Here is a 26,873-nt window from a genome sequence, read left to right as displayed (position 1 = left end):
CACTGGACAGAAGTTGCTATCCGGTTTTGTAATAAAACAAAGGTGTGGTTGAATTTATTATGCCACTGTGTTCTTATTGTCTCTGCCTTTAGGCCTATAGTCGCAAGGCATATGAATGAACAGTTTATAGACTAAATCGGAACCATGGACAGTGTCTTCTTTATGGGCTCCTTAGTGGCACAGTGGTCTAAAGGCACTGCATCTCAGTGCTTGAGGCGTCACTACAAACACCCTTGTTTGGATCCAGGCTGTATCACATATGGCCGGGATTGTGAGTCCCATAGGGTGGTGCACAATTGGCCTAGCGTTCGGGTTTTTCATTGTAAATAAGAATTTGTTCTTAAGTCAAATTTATTTATAAAGCCCTTCTTACATCAGCTGAAATCTCAATGTGCTGTACAGAAACCCAGCCTAAGACCCTAAACAGGAAGCAATGCAAGTGTAGAAGCATGGTGGCTAGGAAAAACTCCCTAAAAAGGCCAGAACCTAGGAAGAAACCTAGAGAGGAACCAGGCTATGAGGAGTGGCCAATCCTCTTCTGGCTGTGCCGGTTGGAGGTTATAACAGAACATGGCCAAGATGTTCAAATGTTCATAGATGACCAGCAGGGTCAAATAATAATAATCACAGTGGTTGTCGAGGGTGCAACAGGTCAGCACCTCAGGAGTAAATGTCAGTTGGCTTTTCATAGCCGATCATTGAGAGGATCTCTACCGCTCCGGCTGTCTCTAGAGAGTTGAAAACAGCAGGTCAGGGACAGGTAGCACGTCCGGTGAACAGGTCAGGGTTCCATAGCCGCAGGCAGAACAGTTGAAACTGGAGCAGCAGCACAGCCAAGTGGACTGGGGACAGCAAGGAGTCATCATGCCAGGTAGTCCTGAGGCATGGTCTTAGGGCTCAGGTCCTCCGAGAGAGAGAGAGAGAAAGAAAGAGATAATTAGAGAGAGCATACTTAAATTCACACATGACACCAGATAAGAAAAGAGAAATACTCCAGATATAACAGACTGATCCTAGCCCCCGACACATAAACTACAGCAGCATAAATACTGGGAGACACTGTGGCCCCGTCAGACGATACCCCCGGACAGGGCCAAACAGGCAGGATATAACCCCACCAACTGTGCCAAAGCACAGCCCCCACACCACTAGAGGAATATCTTCAACCACCAACTTACCATCCTGAGACAAGGCCGAGTATAGCCACGGCACAACCCAAGTGGGGGCGCCAACCCAAACAGAAAGATCACGTCAACCCACTCAAGTTTTTTTCTTTTTTTCTACTGTGACTTGTTTATTGTTTACACCATGTGTAACTCTGTGTTGCTGTCTGTTCACACTGCTATGCTTTATCTTGGCCAGGTCGCAGTTGTAAATGAGAACTTGTTCTCAACTAGCCTACCTGGTTAAATAAAGGTGAAATAAAATAAATAAAATTAAAATAAATAATAGTGACGCACCCCTCCTAACTGACTTCCCTAGTTAAATAAAGGTAAAAACAAATTGTCTTGTCCTTTAGGCCTATATTTCACAGTCACAAGGCCTTTGAATTATCAGGTTATAGAGCAAACAACGCAATTATCACAACACATAGGTTGTCATATGTTGTAATATGGGGGTGGGCTTGGCATCCCTGACCTTGTCAACAGACAAAGAGCTGTGGATCAGTGGGCTCGTTAACAGTAACAAGGGGTGATGTACAATGAAACGAGGATGCGAGAGCCCAGGTAGTTGGGTAGAACATTTATCCAAAAAACATGTTTCTTTTGGAACATCAGGTGACATTCTGATGACTGATACACCGAATGTCCTGAAAATGTACTAAAAACATCTCAATGACTTCCCAGGATCATAGGGAGGACTAGATAAAGGTATCATAGAGACGTTCCCTTGTTATCATAATACAATGTCCCAATGAAAGGAAATTATGCTTTGGGATCTTGACAAAAACTTCCATGGGACCATCCTTAGGGACGTCCCTGAAACAAACTGGGAACTAGACAAAAACTCCACAGGATCATGACAGAACGTTCCGAGAACATCCTAAAATCATCATCAGGGACGTTCACGGAACAAACCGGGATCTAGACAAAACCTCCACAAGACCATGATACAATACCCTGTTGACTTTTGGCAAACATTTCATGTTGTTCTGGGGACATCCTAAGAACTTATTTTTGTTTGCAGGGAATGAAATCCCACTATTTGCAGGGCGAGTCTCTCCCTTGTGACCCTGTTACATATTATTATATCTAACATCTTTCTTTCTAGGGACCTGAGGGGCCACCAGGACAAAAGGTAGAGTTGATTTCATCTCCTGTATTCAATATTAAACCAGTTTCTCGCTTAGGTAAATCAGATAGCTTCTGAATCATATAACAAAAACTTTTGAGGTTGTTTTTTATTTATAATTATTCTTGTTTTTTTGTAATGTACCTGTGAGACCTGTCCTTTATTTCCTTTTTGTGAGAAAATGTTTGTACTCAGGGCACTACATTGAAGAGGGCCCAAAGTCACGACGAATAGCCTAGGTTAGGCTGGGTGGTATGCCATATTTTACGATATACCAGTATTGATGCACAGACCGGTTTGGGTTTTTACTATACCTTCTATAACGATATTTGAATGTTTTGTTTGTTATACACTGTTTATTATGTCCCTGAGTGCAGGAAATGCAGAAATTGATGAAAATTCTGAAAAATATTTTTTGGGTTGAAGTTGAATTGAACAGTTTAAAAACAATAGAGAAAGACCAATCGAAAACACTTAGAATGTATGTGTTACCACTGTAGGGTCACACACTACTCAAAGCAAATTTAGAACTTTTATTTTTCAAAAACATAAATTCTAAAAATGGTGATATGATATTTTGGCCATATTTCCCAGCCCTATGTCCTAAGTAGCCCAGTGTCAGCTACTGTTAATAGTTATCCTCTACAATATTACATCTCATCCATATCCCCTCATGAGACCTAGACAGACTGTTGGGAGACTAATCCTGGGCTCACATACTCAGGAAACAAAATACATTCTCAACATCTTACACTCAAAATAACCATTATGCCCACTCTACAGTCCACTGAGTGGGGTGCAAGGTGTGTTAACTCAACCCATTCAGCTCTACTATTAAACACCCTAATAATGCATGGCAGCCATTATGCACCAGATTGTTCACCACACATTGCAGTGGAGAGCTGAGGACTATCACATACACATACTGTAAAGGTACATTTTGCAGTTTATATCTGTCCCATTCAGATAGAATGTAAGAGGGGGAGAAGAGAGAGAGGGGAGAGAGAGAGAGCACCTTCGAACCATCAAAATGTAAGTCCATGACATTCTCCAGTTAGAGGATTCCATCAAAGCTGGACCTGTACTCTGATGATCGCCAGCTAGCCACAACATCCTCAGAGTCACAATAGACAGCAAACTGTCATGGTCCAAACACCTCTCTAATATCTCCATCAGAGCAGCTCAGAAACCGGGAGCACTGAGGAGAGTAACACCAAGAGCCGAGCCATCATCTACAAGGCACATGTCTGCAGTGTCACTTCACTGAGCTGGATGAGTGCCCCATCTACTCCCCTCAGCCTGCTTGACAACATCCAGTGTGGAACAGGACACCGCCCCTACACAACTCACCATCCCCAGCCTTCACAGAGACGACAGGTTGCTGTTGCTTCAGCCCTGTACAAAATGCACCCCACCACTGCCATATGGACCTCAAAGCTATGCTCCCCCCACCATATACCAGACGCCGTGCTACCTACATATGCACAGCCATGCCAGACCTTGCTCTCACCCTTCCAGTCAACGGAGCATGCTCCCTAGACAGAAGCTTCCATTAGCACTGCTTTGGGAGTAACCTTTCTGCCGAACTACGTCCCCGTGCCCTTATGTCCTCATACTGATGGAATTCCCTTTGGAAGTAAATTAGGCGACATTCTGTGAATAAATAATGCATTGCCTTAAATCAGTGTTGTTGTTGCTATTAACTTTTATGAATTACATAGAAAAGGTTGTCATATTTATTTTTATTACCAAAACAGACTGTTATTTTAGCACAATTACAGTATTCTGTCAAATGAAAATAGACATTTTTCCCTTAAATAATGTGCAGATTTTTCCTAAGGTACAATCTACATTAGTACTAAAAAGCTGATTTACCATAATTTGATTTCAGTATCATTTAGTTTTTAGAAATTTAAGAAAATGTACATTTTGACATTTACAGTGGGGAGAACAAGTATTTGATACACTACCGATTTTGCAGGTTTTCCTACTTACAAAGCATGTAGAGGTCTGTAATTTTTTTCATAGGTACACTTCAACTGTGAGAGACGGAATTTAAAACAAAAATCCAGAAAATCACATTGTATAATTTTAAGTAATTCATTTGCATTTTATTGCATGACATAAGTATTTGATCAACTACCAACCAGTAAGAATTCCGGCTCTCACAGACCTGTTAGTTTCTGCAGAATCGGGCAGTGTGTCAAATACTTGTTCTCCCCACTGTATGTGGTGTACCGGGGTGGTACACCAAAATGTGAAATAAAAATCATTGCATTGACAAAAAGTGATTCAGCCAATTGATCCTGAGAGACAATGACCAAAAATATGGCTAAGATTTCTGTACTTTCTAAACCCCCAGCCAGCATTAGCATCGCTGCTAGTGAAACAATGGGAGTGTTAGGGCCTACTGTAGAATGATTAAAAAAGCATGCCTAAATCATCAAAGTAACTTCAAATTAAATGGTATAGAAACCCAAATACCATAACAAGTTGCACATATAGAGTATTGGAGGATTATTATATAAAATTTCCTGTAAAAAATGGGGGGGGGGATAAACTCTACTGTATGTGTACATATAGAGAGAGGGTAGCTGGTTTCTGTATAAAAATATATATTTTACAAATGTTACCTTTATATACAAAAAATGTTTTTGTTTATTTTTATTTTTTTATTTCACCTTTTATTTGACCAGGTAGGCCAGTTGAGGACAAGTTCTCATTTACAACTGTGACCTGGTCAAGATAAAGCAAAACAGTGCGACAAAAACAACAACACAGAGTTACACATGGGATAAACAAGCGTACAGTCAATAACACAATAGAAAAATCTGTATACAGTGTGTGCAAATGAAGTAAGGAGGTAAGGCAATAAATTGGCCATAGTGGCGAAGTAATCGCAATTTAGCAATTTTCACTGAAGTTATATATGTGCAGATGAGGATGTACAAGTAGAAATACTGGTGTGCAAAAGAGCAGAAAAACAAAAACAAATATGGGGATGAGGTATGTAGTTGTATTATACACATTATACCCACACATAAACACATTAAAATACAAAAACGCAGTCATGGAAAACACAAATAGAACATTAAAAATCAAACAGTCCTCCACAAATAAGTCCCCAATCATTATGTTAAATTGCTCGAGTGGCACCAGAACAACAAGATTAAATGTATTTGGATAGTTGTTCCAGCAATACTGTGCATTAAAACTAAAAGCAGATTTACCTAACTTGGTGGAGACCCTTGGAACTTTAAGAGTTAACCATCCCTGTGAACGGGTTAGGCAACTCAGGTGTCTATACTTCAACAGCAAAGTTAGATAAGACGGAAGTTTATGAAATAGGGCCTTGTAAACAAAAAGAGAGTAATGTAGAGATCGACAGCCAACATTTTGATACAGGATGCAGTAATGAGTATCAAAAGGTTTAAGAGTAATAGCAGCTGCACTTTTATTAATAATATCACTATAATCAAGAGCAGATTAAAAGGTTGACTGAATAATCTGCTTCCAACTGCTTAGAGAAAGGCAAGATCTGTTTCAGTAGAAAAAGCCAACTTTAATTCTTAGCTTCTTAACCAGCTCATCTACTGTATATGTTTTTTAAACATCAATTCCATATCAATCCAAACGTCTAAGTATTTATGTGTGGGAACACGTTTGATTGGAAAACCAGTTTTGACACAGCCAGATCAAAAGTCGGGGCAACAGCATACAAACTAATAGTATCATTCGCATATAGATGAAGTTTAAACATTTTAACAGACTGACCAATGGTGTTTATATAAATAGCGAAGAGAATAGGTCCCAAAATCAACCCCTGTGGTACACTTTTATGTACTTCAAGAAATTCAGACCTAACCCCATCAATCACGATGGCCTAAGTTCTAGCCCTAAGATAATCATGAAACCATGAACAGGCATATCAGAGTTCAGGCATATCTTATTCAAAAAAATATCATAATCAACAGTATCAAGTGTCATGTGTCATGTCTGACTATGATTAAATTAGATGACATGCTATTTTATCAAGTCGATTACCAAACATTTAATTGATTACGTGATTGAATTAAACCATGCAACAATTAAAGCATTAATAAACTGGGGCACCACGGAAGCATTAATTTATATAGAGCGGTTATCTCCTGAATCCACTCTCTTAAAGATGAAGATCTGTTATATCAATAGCAGTCAATTATTGTCACCTCGATCGGTAGGTCTCATTCTGATTGTCGTAAGTACTTGGTTATCTGCACGAACCCTAGTTATTAAGTTGAATCAGCAATACACAAATTGGCTTAATTATTTATTTACTAAAATACCTAAATAATCACACAGAATTACATATACACATGATGAGTAATCGATGTGTGATCTATCCTGTGTACATTTATATATATCTATACTGTGTATATACATATATGACATGATGAGTAATCGATGTGTGATCTATCCTGTGTACATTTATATATATCTATCCTGTGTATATACATATATATGACATGATGAGTAATCAATGTGTGATCTAGCCTGTGTATATATATATATATATATATATATATCATGTCATAAAAAGCCCCTAGTGGGCTAACCCAATATGACAGCTGATTACACAAAGGATGGGGGTTGGGTTTGAATGAAAGAGCGGGAAGACTGAGGGAAAAGGGATTGGGTCTCTATCGAATCTTGAGAAACTATGCTACCGTAAATACAGAATCTTATGAATTCTAATAACCGCCCATTCGTAAAAGGAAAATAAAAAGAGCAAAGTTGTACATTTACCAACGATTCAAGAATCTTAGCTAGACAAGGATGGCTTGAAATGAGGTGATCATTTTTAAGATCACTACTGTCCCTGCCCTTATGGAGTAGCAGCACAAGAGCTAATTTCCATACTTTAGGAATATTTCCTGATAACAATGTTCAATTACAAATGTGGGTGATTGAGTCAACAATGATGGGCGCTGCACACTTAAGAGGACCAGGATCCAATTGGTCGGCCCCTGTGGATTTCTTGTTGTCCTGGATGCTAGCTAAGCATCCAGGACTTATTTTTCTGTAAATAGCCTAAAATAATAATTTCTCTGATCATTCAGCAAGTTTCCCCTATCGGCATCCAGCCCAATATCATTGTGAATAGGCTTAGAAGTTATTTCAAAGAGAGAACCACTGAAATAAATGTTGACTAAATGCATCAATGATGCCATTTTTATCTGTAATGAGGCTAGTGTCTGAATTTTTTTGGGGGTGGCAGAGAGGAGGAAGTAGTACCCATCAGGGTTCGACAGTTTTCCAGAATTTAGACGGTTCCCATTACAGTCCGAAAGAGTGGATACATACTAATCAGATTTAACCTGTCTGATTTGTCTTACACAATAACTCCTCAGTCATATAAAGTGGCATTGTTTAAAGTGGCTAGTGATACATTTATTACTTCAATTTTTCCATTATTAAAGTGGCTAGAGTTGAGTCAGTATGTTGGCAGCAGCCACTCAATGTTAGTGATGGCTGTTTAACAGTCTGATGGCCTTGAGATAGAAGCTGTTTTTCAATCTCTCGGTCCCTGCTTTGATGCAACTGTACTGACCTCACCTTCTGGATGATAGCGGGGTGAACAGGCAGTGGCTCGGGTGGTTGTTGTCCTTGATGATCTTTTTGGCCTTCCTGTGACATCGGGTGGTGTAGGTGTCCTGGAGGGCAGGTATTTTACACCCGGTGATGCGTTGTGCAGACCTCACTACCCTCTGGAGAGCCTTACGGTTATGAGCGGAGCAGCTGCCGTACCAGGTGGTGATAGCCCGACACGATGCTCTCGATTGTGCATCTGTAAAAGTTTGTGAGTGTTTTTGGTGACAAGCCGAATTTCTTCAGCCTCCTGAGGTTGAAGAGACCGTGTAAAGAGTAGGAGATCATTAATCCTCACTTGTAATGTCTACAGAGTCTAAATTGCTGTGTCTAGAAAATAACAAGGAGAACGTGGAAACATAACAGAGCGCTGTCTCCTTTTTTTTTACTTCACATTGACTAAGCTTCTCAGTGTGGCTATTACCAAATTCATGTGCCTTATGTCATTCTAATCTCACAAGTCTTGAAATTTCACATGAGACGTTTACCCTGGATGGTATTTTAAGGTAATCAAACCCTCTAAGACCCGAAGAGGAGCAGAGATATCAAAGGTTGTCTCAGCTTGTTTTTCTCCCATTTTCTCCTTGTCTGTTCGCAGCGCTGTGTCTCGCAAGGACTGGCGCTGGAGGTTTTGTAGCTGGGTATTACCGCCACACCAGCGGTCACGAGTCATGACGGCAGTCAAATTTCAGATGACTATTTAGTCACAGTAATTAGGCTTCTCCAAGCTCTGATGCTGCTGATGGTCATTAGTAGCCTACCAAACTTGTTAACTGCCTGGTACTCAGCACTCTATTGTCCCTCTAATCATTCTGACATCAATTGTAAATGTATTCGAAAAGCTAATCAAACACTTCATAAGAGCCCATGAGCAAGATAGCTCCGACAGAGGGGGCCACCTCTCGTCTAGTCCGTAGGAAACTTGTTTTTTTAATGTATACTTTCTTACATTGTTATCCCAGAAAATGTTATGTGTTATAACATACAGCCGGGAAGAACTATTGGATATCAGAGTGGCGGTGACTCACCAGCAACACCAGCATTACGACCAGGAATACGACTTTCTCAAAGCGGATCCTTTGTTCGCACCTCCCAAGGCATTTGAACTGATTCCAGAGGCCAATTCAAAACAAAGCCACTGGAGGAGAGGAATTCGGAGTGGTCTTCTAGTCAGACTTCGGAGCGCGCACACCACCCACTGCTTTCAAGTATATTACTCACTAAACGTTCAGTCTCTAGATAACAAAGTTGACGACATCAGAGCAAGGGTTGCTTTCCAGAGAGACATCAGGGATTGTAACATACTGTGTTTCACGGAAACATGGCTCTTTCGGGATAAACTGTCGGAATCTGTCCAGCCATCTGGATTCTCAGTGCATCGCACCGACACGAATAAACATCTCTCCAGGAAGAAGAAAGGCAGGGGTGTATGTTTCATGATTAACGACTCATGGTGTAATTGTAATAACATACAGGAACTCAAGTCCTTTTTGTTCACCTGACCTAGAATACCTCACAAATGCCGACCGTATTATTTCCCAAGAGAACTCTCTTCGGTTATTGTCACAGCCGTGTAAATCCCCCCTCAAGCTGATACCTTGGCGGCCCTCAAGGAACTTCACTGGACTTTGTGCAAACTGGAAACCACATATCCTTAGGATGCCTTTATTGTAGCTGGGGATTTTAACAAAGCAAATTTTAGAAAAAGGCTACCTTGATTCTATCAGCATATCAACTGCAGCACTAATGCTGGAAAAACACTAAACCATTGTTACTCTAACTTCCGGTATGCATACAAGGCCCTCCCAAGCCCTCCTTTTGGCAAATCTGACCACAACTTCATTTTGCTCCTCCCTTCATATAGGCAGAAATTCAAACAGGAAGCACCCATGCTAAGGACTATTCAACGCTGGTCTGACCAATCAGAATCCACACTTCAAGATTGTTTTGATCACCGGACTGGAAAATGTTCAGGTAGCTTCTGAGAATAATATGAATGCGTACACTGAGACAATTACTGAGTTTAACTAGAGGTGCATAGGAGATGTTATACCTACTGTGACTATTAAAACCTACCCTAACCAGAAGCCGTGGATAGATGGCAGCATTCGCGCAAAACTGAATGCACGAGCCACCGCATTTAACCATGGCAAGGTGATGGGGATTATGGCCGAATACAGACAGAGTAGTTATTCCCTCCGCAAGGCAATCAAACAGGCAAAACATCAGTATTGAGACAAAGTGGAGTTGCAATTCAACGGCTCAGACACAAGATGTATTTGGCAGGGTCTACAGACAATCACGGACTACAAAAGGAAAACCACCGTGACGTGGCTGGTTTTCCTTTTGTAGTCCGTGATTGTCTGTAGACCCTGCCAAATACATCTTGTGTCTGAGCCGTTGAATTGCAACTCCACTTTGTCTCAATACTGATGTTTTGCCTGTTTGATTGCCTTGCGGAGGGAATAACTACTCTGTCTGTATTCGGCCATAATCCCCATCACCTTGCCATGGTTAAATGCGGTGGCTCGTGCATTCAGTTTTGCGCGAATGCTGCCATCTATCCACGTCTAGCTTCCGGACAAGGTTCTTCGTCCGCTTTCAGGATAACACAATGCCACCGACGCGGCGAGCTTCCAAGGACTGTGGGCTCTCCTGCTCCGTGGCCGACATGAGTAAGACATTTAAACGTGTTAACCCTCGCAAGGCTGCCGGCCCAGACAGCATCCCTAACCGCGTCCTCAGAGCATGCGCAGACCAGCTGGCTGATTTGTTTACGGACATATTCCATCTCTCCCTATCCCAGTCTGCCGTCCCCACATGCTTCAAGATGGCCACCATTTTTCTGTACCCAAGAATGCAAAGGTAACTGAACTAAATAACTCACTTCTGTCATCATGAAGTGCTTTGAGAGACTAGTCAAGGCTCATATCACCACCAACTTACATGTCACCCTAGACCCACTTCAATGTGCTTACCGCCCCAATATGTCCACAGACAATGCAATCACCATCACACTGCACACTACCCTATCCCATCTGGACAAGAGGAATACCTATGTAAGAGTGCTGTTCATTGACTATAGCTCAGCATTCAACACCATAGTACCCTCCAAGCTAATCATTAAGCTCAAGGCCCTGGGTCTGAACCCCACCCTGTGCAATTGGATCCTGGACTTCCTGATGGGCTGCCCCCAGGTGGTGAAGGTAGGAAACAACATCTCCACTTCGCTGATCCTCAACACTGGGGCCCCGCAAGGGTGCATACTCAGCCTCCTCCTGTACTCCCTGTTCATCCATTGACGGTGTGGCTAAGCACGCCTCCAACTCACTCATCAAGTTTACAGACGACACAACAGTAGTAGGCTTGATTACCAACAACGACGAGACAGCCTAACAGGGAGGAGGTGAGTGCTCTGTGAGTGTGGTGTCAGGAAAATAACCTCTCACTCAACGTCAACAAAACAAAGTAGATGGCCATGGACTTCAGGAAACAGCAGAGGGAGCACCCCCTATCCACATCGATGGGACAGAAGTTTAAGTTCCTCTGGGTACATATCTCTGACAAATTGAAATGGTCCGCCTCTTAAACCTCAGGAGGCTGAAGAAATGTGGCTTGTCACCTAAAACCCTCACAAACTTTTACAGATGCACAATTTAGAGCATCCTGTCAGGCTGTATCACCACCTGGTAGGGCACCTAGAGGTCGACTGATTATGATTTTTCAACACCGATACCGCTACCGATCATTAGATGACCAAAAAAAGCCGATGCCGATTTTTTAAAATTTATTTTATATATATTTGTAATAATTAAAATTACAACAATACTGAATGAACAATGAACACTTCTATTTTAACTTAATATAATACATAAATAAAATCCATTTAGTCTCAAATAAATAATGAAACATGTTCAATTTGGTTTAAATAATGCAAAAACAGTGTTGAAGAAAGTAAAAGTGCAATATGTGCCATGTAAAAAAGCTAATGTTTATGTTCCTTGCTCAGAACATGAGAACATATGAAAGCAGGTGGTTCCTTTTATTAACATGAGTCTTCAATATTCCCAGTTAATACGTTTTAGGTTGGAGTTATTATAGGAATTATGACATGTTAACTATTTCTCTCTATACCATTTGTGTTTCATATACCTTTGACTATTGGATGTTCTTATAGGCACTTTAGTATTGCCAGCCTAATCTCAGAAGTTCATAGGCTTGAAGTCATTAACAGCGCTGTGCTTCAAGCATTGCTAAGAGCTGCTGGCAAACACAGTAAAGTGCAGTTTGAATGAATTCTTACAAGCCTGCTGTTGCCTACCACCGCACAGTCAGACTGCTCTATCAAATATCAAATCATAGACTTAATTATAATAAACACACAGAAATACGAGCCTTTGGTCATTAATATGGTCAAATCCGTAAACTATCATTTCGAAAACAAAACGTTTATTCTTTCAGTGAAATACGGAACCTTTCCTTATTTTATCGAACGGTCGGCAACCCTAAGTCTAAGTATTGCTTCTACATTGACCAACCTTCAATGTTATATCATAATTATGTAAAATTCTGGCAAATTAATTACGGTCTTTGTTAGGAAGAAATGGTCTTCACACAGTTCGCAACGAGCCATGCGGCCAAAACTTACCCTGACTTTGCTTGCACTGAACGCAAGAGAAGTGACACAATTTCCCTCGTTAATATTGCCTGCTAACATGCATTTCTTTTAACAAAATATTCAGGTAAAAAAAATATACTTCTGTGTATTTATTTTAATGATGGCATTGATGTTTATGGTTAGGATCGTTTGTGCTTTTTTCACAAATGTGCTTTTGTTAAATCATCACCCGTTCGGCGAAGTTGAAGTAGGCTGGGATTCGATGATAAATTAACAGGCACCACGTTGATTATATGCAACGCAGGGCAAGCTAGTTAACCTAGTAATATCATCAACCATGTGTAGTTAATTAGTGATTATGTGAAGATTGATTGTTTTTTATAAGATAAGTTTAATGTTAGCTAGCAACTTACCTTGGCTCCTGGCAGCCACAAGGTCCTTTTGATGCTACACTCGCATAACAGATGGTCAGCCTGCCACGCAGTCTCCTCGTGAATTGCAATGTAATCGGCCATAATCAGCGTCCAAAAAGGCTGATTACCGATTGTTATGAAAACATGAAATTGGCCCTGATTTATCGGTCGACCTCTAACGGCAAACTTGCACCACCCACATCCGCAGGTTTCTCCAGAGGGTGGTGCGCTCTGTCCAACACATCACTGGGGGCAAACTACCTGCCCTCATCAAGGACAACAACCACTGCTTGTTCACCCCGCTATCATCCAGAAGGCGAAGTCAGTACAGGTGCATCAAAGCTGGGACCGAGAGACTGAAAAACAGCTTCTTTCTCAGGCCATCAGACTGTTAAATAGCCATCACTAGCACAGAGAGGCTGCTGCCAACATACAGACTTGAAATCATTGGCCAGTTTAATAAATTGAACACTAGTCACTTTATTAATTTCACTTTCATAGTGTTTACATATCTTGCGTTACTCATCTCATATGTACAGTGGGGCAAAAAAGTATTTAGTCAGCCACCAATTATGCAAGTTCTCCCACTTAAAAAGATGAGAGAGGCCTCATAGGTACACTTCAACTATGACAGACGAAATGAGAAAAAAAATCCAGAAAATCACATTGTAGATTTTTAATGAATTTATTTGGAATATTTGTTTCTCACACAGAATAGAATAGGTCATTTTTTGTACTATGGGGGATGGTAGATTGACATAGGCTAGTGCTTTTGCTGTTCGTTAGGCCTACTCGTCTTGTTGGCAGATGAAATGTAAAAGGATAGTTCTTCCAATATCTTCAATATGCGCCTCGGAATTGGATAAGGACACTCACAGTTGCACATCCAGGAGATATTATATTCAGACCAAGGGCACAATGGCCACTGGCCGCAAAATACATGGATTTTTTAGGGGGCATTACAGCCACACAAAGGGGAGGCATTATCAAGTGCTTGTCAAATTGTGAATGAGAGACTGATGAAGTGTGTACAGCTTGCGCAAAACGCAAAGCAGAGTTCATGCAACTTTCATGCAACTTTTTTCAAGTGATCAATAGAGTCGCATTTTTAAAGAGCTGTAAATTATACATATAGGAGTACCTGTTTCTTTGTTGACCGCTCAACAAAGAATAGCCACAGGTGTGCACTCCCTCCAATTGTATTCTACATACTATAAAATAACATAAAATAATGCCATGGAATTCTAAGCAAATCTTGTCTGCTAAATGAACTAGTGTTGCCTACAACCATATGGCATAGCCAGATCAGGGCCTATCATAAGGACAACTCAGAGTATGCTATTATGTTCTTCTGAAATCGACAAAAAAAATAATGTCATGTTTCCCTAGACCTGTCTAAAATAAATAAGGGATTTATTGTGATAGGCTAGCCTATATTACATGGATTTATTTTACTTTTTAAAATGTATATGTTCCAAAGGTCTGCATCAGTGGCTTGTATGCTTTGTGTGGATGCCAGGAGATGCTAAATGTGTTTGTTAATTAACGGTCAATTACTGGGAGACGGGCAGTTATTTGCTTGACAATCACCGGATGACAAAATGTCATGACCACCACAGCCCTAGTCATGCTTTAGGCATTTGTCAAATAGATTTGAAGGTGAGCCACAGAAAGTCGGAGTTGAGCACAAGGGGTTTTAGTGGCAGCCATAGAACTGTCAAATAATCAGTCAACACTGAGAAGTTATGTCACTCTGCATATGACACCTTTCATTAAATCATGATACAACTAGTCTTAACAGGGAAAAACACAAAGACATATACTTAAAACAGCACATCATAGTCACCTTCCCGAAGACACATGCAAGCATACTATATGTTATATAAAAAATGGAATGTCTTAGAAGTGTTTTTTTTTTATTTTTTACAGGGTTCCCTCGGGCCTCCTGGCATCCCAGGTGTTGATGGGCTAAAGGTAAGATCATTGTTATAGAGGAAGACCTGATAGATGTGACATAAGTAGATGACATATTTCAATAGCTTTATTTGCAGATTACCTAACCTCATCCCCAAGCTGATGCATAGAGCCTGGTACAGTGTGAGACTGTTTGGAACGTAGATTTACTGAGTGACATGCTAATGAATTCAAATTCTGAGTGAATCACACGACTATGAGACATTCCAACAACTTTGTCAATATGGCTTGACCATGGTAATTGACCACCCAATGTACCCTAGGAGTTTAGCTTCTTCAACTTGCTCAATGGTCACACCCTTTATACACAACTCCAGCTGAGGTTTAGGTCAGAGCCAAGAATGGGATGTTTCCTCAACAAAGACTATCCTGAAGCTGTGTGCCAGAAGAGGAAACAAATTATCCCAGTCATGAAAGCTGCCAGAGTGCATCAGGACATTGCTTATGTCCGCTATGACAGGCCCATGGTCCACCCTCCCTCCCAAAAGCCTGGAAGGGATGAGAGAGCCATGCCTGTGGGTTCGTAGTGTCAGCCCCGCAGGACACGCACACTTACACACACACTTGATGGACTGCTCTCTCTTTGTTTCTCTCAGCTGATTGGTTGACATACTGTAAATTGAGAAATGTTGTGACTAAACTTAACAAAAAGAAGAAGAAATTACATTACCAAACCAAGATAAATGACATAAAACACAATGAACATAATTATATAATAACAAATTGGAAGCTGTTTTTTTCTGGATCAAACGCGCCAAATAAATGGACATTTTGGATATATATGGACGGAATTAATCGAACAAAAGGACCAATTGTGATGTTTATGGGACATATTGGAGTGCCAACAAAAGAAGCTCGTCAAAGGTAGGGCATGATTTATATTTTAATTCTGCGTTTTGGGTAGCACCTGCAGAGTTGAAATATGCTACTCTCTTTGTTTACTGTAGTGCTATCATCAGATAATAGCTTCTTATGCTTTCGCCGAAAAGCCTTTTAAAAATCTGACACGTTGGCTGGATTCACAACGAGTGTAGCTTTAATTTAGTATCCTACATGTGTGATTTAATGAAAGTTTGATTTTTATATCATTTTATTTGAATTTGCCACACTGCATTTTCCCTGGCTTTTGGCAAAGTGGGACGCGAGCGTCCCCTATCCTAGAGAGGTTAAACCCTATGTAACTATTTACTCAATGTTTGATTTGAACATGGCGAAACCTGAAGATGTTTGGAACAGTGCGTCACTCGTATTCATGTTAATACTGCTTGGACTTCCAAATAAACATGGTTTATTAAACCTTTTAACCAGAGATTGCCTCACCTTGTAGACTTACCTTAAGTTATCCAACTCCATGCAGCTTCCAAGTGATTTTAGGACAAATAGTTGCTTGTTTGAAGGGTTAATGTTGTTATGGGGCTAAAATATAAATGGGCTAATTGTTTCTGGTAAACAGATGGAGTCAGGGTTGTTTCTCAATTAGAGACGATCTGCCTCAAGAGGTCAATGGTTGCCTGTATGGATGTATTTTAGAACACCTCAGATAATATCAATCAAATCTAAGTGACTAATGTACATAAAGTGCCACCCTGTGAAAAACCATGGCCCGTAGATACAGTACCAGTCAAAAGTTTGGACACACAGACTCATTCAAGGATTTGTCTTTATTTGTACTATTTCTACATTGTAGAATAATAGTGAACACATCAAAACAACATATATGGAATTATGTAACCAAAAAAGTGTTTTATTGTACATTTGAGATTCTTCAAAGTAGCCACCCTTTGCCTTGACAGCTTTGCATTCTCTCAGTGAGGAATGCTTTTCCAACAGTCTTGAAGGATCTCCCACATATGCTGAGCACTTGTTGGTGGCCTTTCCTTCACTCTGCAGTCCAACTCATCCCAAACCATCTCAATTGGGTTGAGGTTGGATGATTGTGGAGGCTAGGTCATCTGATGCAGCACTCCATCACTCTCCTTGGTCAAATAGCCCTTACACAGCCTGGAGGTGTGTTGGGTCATTGTCCTGTTGAAAAACAAATGATAGTCCCACTAAGCCTGGTCCTCCCCTCCTGCTCCGTGGCTCGACGACTCATTGCGAGCTCACAGAACAGGGCTCCGGGCAGCCGAGCGGAAATGGAGGAAAACTCGCCTCCCTGCGGACCTGGCATCCTTTCACTCCCTCCTCTCTACATTTTCCTCTTCTGTCTCTGCTGCTAAAGCCACTTTCTACCACTCTAAAGTCCAAGCATCTGCCTCTAACCCTAGGAAGCTCTTTGCCACCTTCTCCTCCCTCCTGAATCCTCCTCCCCCTCCCCCCCCTCCTCCCTCTCTGCCGATGACTCCGTCAACCATTTTGAAAAGAAGGTCGACGACATCCGATCCTCGTTTGCTAAGTCAAACGACACCGCTGGTTCTGCGCACACTGCCCTACCCTGTGCTCTGACCTCTTTCTCCCCTCTCTCTCCAGATGAAATCTCGCGTCTTGTGACGGCCGGCCGCCCAACAACCTGCCCGCTTGACCCTATTCCCTCCTCTCTTCTCCAGACCATTTCCGGAGACTTTCTCCCTTACCTCACCTCGCTCTTCAACTCATCCCTGACCGCTGGCTACGTCCCTTCTGTCTTCAAGAGAGCGAGAGTTGCACCCCTTCTGAAAAAACCTACACTCGATCCCTCCGATGTCAACAACTACAGACCAGTATCCCTTCTTTCTTTTCTCTCCAAAACTCTTGAACGTGCCGTCCTTGGCCAGCTCTCCCGCTATCTCTCTCAGAATGACCTTCTTGATCCAAATCAGTCAGGTTTCAAGACTAGTCATTCAACTGAGACTGCTCTTCTCTGTATCACGGAGGCCCTCCGCACTGCTAAAGCTAACTCTCTCTCCTCTGCTCTCATCCTTCTAGACCTATCGGCTGCCTTCGATACTGTGAACCATCAGATCCTCCTCTCCACCCTCTCCGAGTTGGGCATCTCCGGCGCGGCCCACGCTTGGATTGCGTCCTACCTGACAGGTCGCTCCTACCAGGTGGCGTGGCGAGAATCTGTCTCCTCACCACGCGCTCTCACCACTGGCGTCCCCAGGGCTCTGTTCTAGGCCCTCTCCTATTCTCGCTATACACCAAGTCACTTGGCTCTGTCATAACCTCACATGGTCTCTCCTATCATTGCTATGCAGACGACACACAATTAATCTTCTCCTTTCCCCCTTCTGATGACCAGGTGGCGAATCGCATCTCTGCATGTCTGGCAGACATATCAGTGTGGATGACGGATCACCACCTCAAGCTGAACCTCGGCAAGACGGAGCTGCTCTTCCTCCCGGGAAGGACTGCCCGTTCCATGATCTCGCCATCACGGTTGACAACTCCATTGTGTCCTCCTCCCAGAGCGCTAAGAACCTTGGCGTGATCCTGGACAACACCCTGTCGTTCTCAACTAACATCAAGGCGGTGGCCCGTTCTTGTAGGTTCATGCTCTACAACATCCGCAGAGTAAGACCCTGCCTCACACAGGAAGCGGCGCAGGTCCTAATCCAGGCACTTGTCATCTCCCGTCTGGATTACTGCAACTCGCTGTTGGCTGGGCTCCCTGCCTGTGCCATTAAACCCCTACAACTCATCCAGAACGCCGCAGCCCGTCTGGTGTTCAACCTTCCCAAGTTCTCTCACGTCACCCCGCTCCTCCGCTCTCTCCACTGGCTTCCAGTTGAAGCTCGCATCCGCTACAAGACCATGGTGCTTGCCTACGGAGCTGTGAGGGGAACGGCACCTCAGTACCTCCAGGCTCTGATCAGGCCCTACACCCAAACAAGGGCACTGCGTTCATCCACCTCTGGCCTGCTCGCCTCCCTACCACTGAGGAAGTACAGTTCCCGCGCAGCCCAGTCAAAACTGTTCGCTGCTCTGGCCCCCCAATGGTGGAACAAACTCCCTCACGACGCCAGGACAGCGGAGTCAATCACCACCTTCCGGAGACACCTGAAACCCCACCTCTTTCAGGAATACCTAGGATAGGATAAAGTAATCCTTCTCACCCCCCCTTAAAAGATTTAGATGCACTATTGTAAAGTGGCTGTTCCACTGGATGTCTTAAGGTGAATGCACCAATTTGTAAGTCGCTCTGGATAAGAGCGTCTGCTAAATGACTTAAATGTAAATGTAAATGTAAGCGCTCACAAGATGGGATGGCGTATCGCTGCAGAATGCTGTAGTAGCCATGCTGGTTAAGTGTGCCTTGAATTCTAAATAAATCACAGAGAGTGTCACCTTCATGCTTCACGGTGTGAACCACCCATGCGAAGATCATCTGTTCACCTACTCTGTGTCTTATAAAGACACGGTGTTTGGAACCAAAGATATCCCATTTGGACTCATCAGACCAAAGGACAGATTTCCACAGGTCTATTGTCCATTGCTCGTGTTTCTTGTCCCAAGCAAATCTCTTATTATTATTTGTTTCCTATTATAGTAGGGGTTTCTTTGCAGAAATTCGACCATGAAGGCCTGATTCACGCAGTCTCCTACTGTCTATTACTTGAACGATGTGAAGCATTTATTTGGGCTGCAATTTCTGAGGCTGGTAACTCTAATGATTTTATCCTCTGCAGCATTGGTAACTCTGGGTCTTCCTTTCCCGTGGCAGTCCTTATGAGAGCCAGCACTTGATGGTTTTTGCGACTGCAATTGAAGACACTTTCAAAGTTTTTGAAATTTTCCAGAATGACTGACCTTCATGTCTTAAAGTAATGATGGACTGTCGTTTCTCTTTGTTTATTTGAGCTGTTCTTGACATAATACGGACTTGATCTTTTACCTAATAGGGCTTTCTTTTGTATACCACCACTACCTTGTCACAACAACTGATTGGCTCAAATGCATTAAGAAGAAAATAAATTCCACAGATTAACTTAACAAGGCACAACTGTTAATTGAAGTACATTTCAGGTGACTACCTCAAGAAGTTGGTTGAAAGAATGTGCAAAGCTGTCATCAAAGCAAAGGTTGGCTACTTTGAATAATCTCAAATATAAAATATATGTTGATTTGTTTAACACTTTTTTGGTTACTACGTGATTCCATGTGTTATTTCATAGTCTTTCCTTTTTAGATTTTAGATTTATTTTTTGAAAGTTATTTTTTTGATTTCACTATACCAATTTGGACTGTTTTGTGTATGTCCATTACATGAAATGCAACAAAATAGGAAAAACGCCAAGGGGGATGAATCCTTTTCAAGGCACTGTAAGTATGTCTGTCAGAGCGATGTACAGTGGGGCAAAGAAATTTTTAGTCAGCCACCAATTGTGCAAGTTCTCCCACTTAAAAAGATGAGAGAGGCCTGTCATTTTCATCATAGGTACACTTCAACTATGACAGACAAAATGAGAAGAATTTTTTTTTTAATGAATTTATTTGCAAATTATGGTGGAAAATAAGTATTTGGTAAATAACAAAGTTTATCTTAATACTTTATACCCTTTGTTGGCAATGACAGAGGTCAAACGTTTTCTGTAAGTCTTCACAAGGTTTTCACACACTGTTGCTGGTATTTTGGCCCATTCCTCCATGCAGTGATGTTTTGGGGCTGTTGCTGGGCAACACGGACTTTCAACTCCCTCCAAAGATTTTCTATGGGGTTGAGATCCGGAGACTGGCTAGGCCACTCCAGGACCTTGAAATGCTTCTTACGAAGCCACTCCTTCGTTGCCCGGGCGGTGTGTTTGGGATCATTGTCATGCTGAAAGACCCAGCCACGTTTAATCTTCAATGCCCTTGCTGATGGAAGGAGGTTTTCACTCAAAATATCCCACGATACATGGCCCCATTCATTCTTTCCTTTACACGGATCAGTTGTCCTGGTCCCTTTGCATAAAAACAGCCCCAAAGCATGATGTTTCCACCCCCATACTTCACAGTAGGTATGGTGTTCTTTGGATGCAACTCAGCATTCTTTGTCCTCCAAACACGACGAGTTGAGTTTTTACCAAAAAGTTATATTTTGGTTTCATCTGACCATATGACATTCTCCCAATCTTCTTCTGGATCATCCAAATGCCCTCTAGCAAACTTCAGACAGGCCTGGACATGCACTGGCTTAAGCAGGGGGACACGTCTGACACTGCAGGATTTGAGTCCCTGGCTGCGTAGTGTGTTACTGATTGTAGGCTTTGTTACTTTGGTCCCAGCTCTCTGCAGGTCATTCACTAGGTCCCCCCGTGTGGTTCTGGGATTTTTGCTCACTGTTCTTGTGATCATTTTGACCCCACGGGGTGAGATCTTGCGTGGATCGAGGGAGATTATCAGTGGTCTTGTATGTCTTCCATTTCCTAATAATTGCTCCCACAGTTGATTTCTTCAAACCAAGCTGCTTACCTATTGCAGATTCAGTCTTCCCAGCCTGGTGCAGGTCTACAATTTTGTTTCTGGTGTCCTTTGACAGCTCTTTGGTCTTGGCCATAGTGGAGTTTGGAGTGTGACTGTTTGAGGTTGTGGACAAGGTGTCTTTTATACTGATAACAAGTTCAAACAGGTGCCATTAATACAGGTAACGAGTGGAGGACAGAGGAGCCTCTTAAAGAAGAAGTTACAGGTCTGTGAGAGCCAGAAATCTTGCTTGTTTGTAGGTGACCAAATACTTATTTTCCACCATAATTTGCAAATAATTCATTAAAAATCCTACAATGTGATTTTCTGGATTTTTGTTTCTAATTTTGTCTGTCATAGTTGAAGTGTACCTATGATGAAAATTACAGGCCTCTCATCTTTTTAAGTGGGAGAACTTGCACAATTGGTGGCTGACTAAATACGTTTTTTGCCCCACTGTAAGATTGATTATACAGACAATTTGGAATTTTCAACACTAATATTTCTCTTTTTTTTCTTTTTTTTTATAACCGTCATTTAACTAGGCAAGTCGGTTGAGAACAAATAATAATTTACAATGACGGCAGACCCCGGCCAAACCCGGGCGACGCTGGGCCAATTGTGCGCCGCCCTATGGGACATAAAACAAGAAGCAATGCAGTCAATATTTCTATTAGCCCTTTGGTTACAGTGACAAGCAAGACGTACTGCTCTGTTCTGGGCCAGCTGCAGATTTCCTAGGTCGTTTTTTCAGCACCTGACCGTATAACCGGGCAAGATGTGACAAAACCAGAGCCTGCAGGACTTGCTTGGTAGAATGTGATGTTAAAAATGCAGAGCCCCTCTTTCTTGCAGACAGACTTCTACCCATCTTTACAATAATAGAGTCAATATGCCTTCACAATGACAGTTTATGGTAACACAAAGAAGTTTAGTTGCCTCTACTTTCATAACAGCCACATCATTCATTACCAGATTCAGCTAACGTCTAGTACTCATGGAATGATTTGTACAATATTATAGTGGACAATATTGCCACTCCTATTTGCCATATCTTCAATTTAAGCCTACTAGAAAGTGTGTGCCCTCAGTGCTGGAGGGAAGCAAAAGTAATTCCGCTACCCAAGAATGGTAAAGCCCCCTTTACTGGTTCAAATAGCCAACCAATCAGCCTGTTACCAACCCTGAGTAAACTTTTGAAAAAATTGTGTTTGACCAGTTCCAGTATTATTTTACAGTAAACAAATTGACAACAGACTTTCAGCACTCTTTGAGTTAGGCCAGTGTGTCTATGTATGTGGATGTCTCAACACTATACAGGTCAGCTACTACAGCGACTGAAATGATTGCAACACTTAACAAAAAGTTGCTGTTCGTTTCAGAATGGGTGGCAAGAAATAAGTTAGTCCTAAATATTTCAAAAACTAAAAGCATTGTATTTGGGACAAATCATTCACTAAACCCTAAACCTCAACTAGATCTTGTAATGGATAATGTGGAAATTGAGCAAGTTGAGGTGATTAAACTGCTTGGTAGCTAAGATGGGGAGAAGTCTTTCCATAATAAAGCGGTGCTCTGCCTTAACAACACGATCAACAAGGCAGGTCCTACAGGTCCTAGTTTTGTCGCACCTGGACTACTGTTCAGTAGTGTGGTCAGGTGCCACAAAGAGGGACTTAGGAAAATTACAGTTGGCTCAGAACAGGGCAGCACAGCTGGCCCTTAAAAATACACGGGAGCTAACATGAATGATATTCATGTCAATCTCTCATGGCTCAAAGTGGAAGAAAGATTGAATTCATCACTACTTGTGTTGACAAGCTGAATGACAAGCTGAATGTACCGAGCTTTAAACTACTAGCACACAGCTTGGACACCCATGCATACATCACAGACATGTCACCAGAGGTCTCGTCACAATCCCCAAGTCCAGAAGAGACTATGGGAGCCGCACAGTACTACATAGAGCCATGACTACATGGAACTCTACTCCACATCAGGTAACTGATGCAAGCAGTAGAATCACATTTAAAAAGCAGGTAGATATACACCTTATGGAACAACGGGAACTGTGAAGACACACACTAGGTCAACACACGCATATATGCACACAAGTGTTAGCACACGCAATCTACACACATGTACATTGAAATATTGTATAATACCACCACATAACATTTTGTATTGTAGATATGTAGTGGTGTAATAATGTTATATGATGTAATGTTTTATCTTATGTTTGATATGTAATGTAAGTGCCTTAATGTGTTTGGACCCGAGGAAGAAGCAGCAGCTAACGGTGATCCCTAAAAATAAACTCAGCAAAAAAAGAAACGTCCCCTTTTCATGACCCTGTCTTTCAAAGATAAATTGTAAAAATCCAAATAACTTCACAGATCTTCATTGTAAAGGGTTTAAACACTTTCACATGCTTGTTCAACCAAAAACTATTAATGAACATGCACCTGTGGAATGGTCGTTAAAACACTAGCAGCTTACAGACGGTAGGCAATTAAGGTCACAGTTATGAAAACTTAGGACACTAAAGAGGCCTTTCTACTGACTCTGAAAAACACCAAAAGAACGATGGCTAGGGTCCCTGCTCATCTGTGTGAACGTGCCTTAAGCATGCTGTAAGGAGGCATGAGGGCTGCTGATGTGGCCAAGGCAAAATATTGCAATATCCGTACCTTGAAACGCCTAAGACAGCGCTACAGTTAGTGCTACAGCTAGTTATTTCACTAGCTGTCGATGCTGACATATATAGTGTTGAATCATCTGTATACTTTGTTTTTCTGGCTTGTGGTAGATCATTAGAAAAATTGAAAGAGTCCAAGACAGCTCTCTTGGAGAATACCACACTTTACATGTTTTACGTTAAAGAAAGCCCTTCATGTTCTATTCGATAAATCATTTTTCAAAAACAAATGATGGTCAATAATATCAAAGGCTGCACTAAAATCTAACAACACAGCTCCCACAATCTTCTTATTATACATGTCTTTCAGCCAAACATTAGACATTTGCATCAGTGCAGTACATGTCAAGTACAATGTTTTTAACATGTTGCTAAGAACTAGCAGCGGATTGATTGGCTGTTACCATTCTTGGGTAGCGGAATCACAAGTGATTGTCCAGGCTCAGATTGAAGATGTGGCAAATAGGAGTGGTGATGTAGTCTGCTACCATCCTCAGTAATTTCCCATCTAGGTTGTCAATACCAGGTGGTTTCTCGTTATTGATTTCTCTTTTTCCACCTCTCCCATATGAACTTTACCCAATTCTAAATTACAATGCCTTTTTATCAGTATTAGGTTTTTTATGCATGAATGGCTCACAGTTTGTTGTTGGCACATCATGCCAAAGTTTGCCCATGTTGCCAATGTTGTTGTTTAAATCATTGGCATTGGCAAAAGGTTTTGTGATAAATGAGCCATCTGGTTCTATGAAAAAAAATCAGTTTAATTGGTCTTTCTACCCATAATGTCATTTAAAGTACTCCAAAGCTTTTTTCCATCATACTTTATTTCAGCTATCTTAGTTTCACAACACAATTCATTCTTCTATTTTGTTCAATTTAGTCACACAATTTCTCAATTTACAATATGTCTACCAATCACATGAGCAGCCAGACTTATTTGCAACTCCCTTTTCCTAATTTCTCTCCAATGGTTGTGGACACTGCTTTATAAGTCCTACACCAGGTGTAAAAAAAAATAATGCACCTGGATGATTTTGTTCCTGTACTATTTGTAAACAATCTGGTAGGTTGATTGATAACCTGAACCATATTACAGGCACTGGTTACAGTGAGAAGCTTCCTCTTCAGTGGCCAGCTTGATGAAAACTAGTCTATATCTTGTTTGCGATAGGGGGCAGCATTTTCTCTTTTGGATGAATAGCATGCCCAGAGTGAACTGCCTCCTACTCAGTCCCAGATGCTAATATATGCATATATATTATTATTAGTATTGGATAGAAAACACTCTGAAGTTTCTAAAACGGTTTGAATGATGTCTGTGAGTATAACAAAACTCATATGGCAGGCAAAAACCTGAGAAAAAATCCAAACAGGAAGTGGGAAATCTGTGGTTTGTAGTTTTTGAACTCACCCCTATCAAATACACAGTGGGATATGGGTTATTTTGCACTTCCTACGGCTTCCACTAGATGTCAACCGTCTTTAAAACGTTGTTTCAGGCTGCTCATGTAAATGGGGGCCGGATGGGTGCTGTTTGACTAAGGGGTCTGCCTACAGCCTCGTTCTCAGTCACGCGCTTTCACTTGAGAGGTAGCTCTCGTTCCATTGCTTTTCTACAGACAATGGAATTCTCCGGTTGGAACATATTGAACTTTTGTGATAAAAACATCCTAAAGATTGATTCTATACTTAGTTTGACAAGTTTCTTCGACCTGTAATATAACTTTTTGAACGTTTCGTCTGAATGGACCATATCTCGCTTTTGGATTTGTTTACCAAACGCCCTAACAAAAGAAGCTATTGGACATAAATTATGGACATTATCGAAAAAAACAAGCATTTATTGTGGAACTGCGATTCCTGGGAGTGCATTCTGATGAAGATCATCAAAGGTAAGTGAATATTTATAATGCTATGTATGAATAATGTTGACTACCCAACATGGAGGATATTTCTCTGGCTGGTTTGGTCTCTGAGCGCCGTTCTCAGATAATGCTTTTTCCGTAAAGTTTTTTAAAAAATCGGACACAGCGGTTGCATTAAGGAGAAGTGCATCTAAAGTTCCATGTATAATAGTTGTATTTTCATCAACATTTATTATGAGTATTTCTGTGAATTCATGTGGCTCTCTGCAATATCACTGCATGTTTTGGAACTACTGAACGTAACACGCCAATGTAAAATAAGATTTTTGGATATAAATATGAACTTTACCGAACAAAACATACATGTATTGTGTAACATGAAGTCCTATAAGTGTCATCTGATGAAGATCATCAAAGGTTACTGATTCATTTTATCTCTATTTGTGCTTTTTATGACTCCTCTCTTTGGCTGGAAAAATGGCTGGGTTTTTCTGTGACTTGGTGGTGACATAACATAATCGTTTGTGGAGCTTTCGCTGTAAAGCATTTTTTAAATCAGACACTGTCGCTGGATTAATTAGAATGTTATCTTTAAAATGGTGCCTAATACTTGTATGTTTGAGAAATTAGATTTATGAGATTTCTGTTGATTTGTACTTGGCGCCCTGCAATTTCATTGGCTGTTGGCGAGGGGTTCCGCTAGCGCAACGGAACCCCAGTCCTAGACAGGTTAATTGATGAAAACTAGTCTATACTCAGGTCAGCCAGAAAATATACCTATCTCTTAACATCACACACATTATCAAGCATTGCACACATATTATCCAGATACTGACTGTTAGCACTTGGCACTATAGCAGCACCCCAAAATAAGAGGCTTTAGATGAGGTAGGTGAACTTGCAACCGCAACACTTCGACAGTATTAGACACGAAATCCTTTACACGAATATGGCTCTTAGCATTGTGATATCCTGGGAGTTCTACCCGGGGGGTTGGTGATAGAGTGGAGGTACGTGCC

At 41.5% G+C, this 26,873-nt stretch overlaps 1 protein-coding gene across 19 annotated transcripts in view; it reads left to right on the top strand.

Annotated features, from left to right (window-relative positions):
* The window catches only part of LOC115138227 (collagen alpha-1(XXV) chain), a 176,684-nt gene that overhangs the window by 74,327 nt on the left and 75,484 nt on the right, over positions 1 to 26,873 (top strand). For 17 of the 19 annotated variants that reach the window (XM_065025573.1, XM_065025585.1, XM_065025586.1 and 14 more), the window contains 2 exons: positions 2,272 to 2,298; positions 14,881 to 14,925. In XM_065025573.1, the coding sequence (XP_064881645.1) occupies positions 2,272 to 2,298; positions 14,881 to 14,925 (72 nt within the window). The remainder of the gene's footprint in view (positions 1 to 2,271; positions 2,299 to 14,880; positions 14,926 to 26,873) is intronic. The other 2 variants (XM_065025576.1, XM_065025582.1) reach the window with 1 other exon arrangement.

Source organism: Oncorhynchus nerka, linkage group LG12, assembly GCF_034236695.1.
Source record: "Oncorhynchus nerka isolate Pitt River linkage group LG12, Oner_Uvic_2.0, whole genome shotgun sequence".
Classification (NCBI taxonomy): domain Eukaryota; kingdom Metazoa; phylum Chordata; class Actinopteri; order Salmoniformes; family Salmonidae; genus Oncorhynchus; species Oncorhynchus nerka.
The sequence above is the reverse complement of the archived record's forward strand: the minus strand, read 5'-3'. Positions and strand labels throughout refer to the sequence as shown.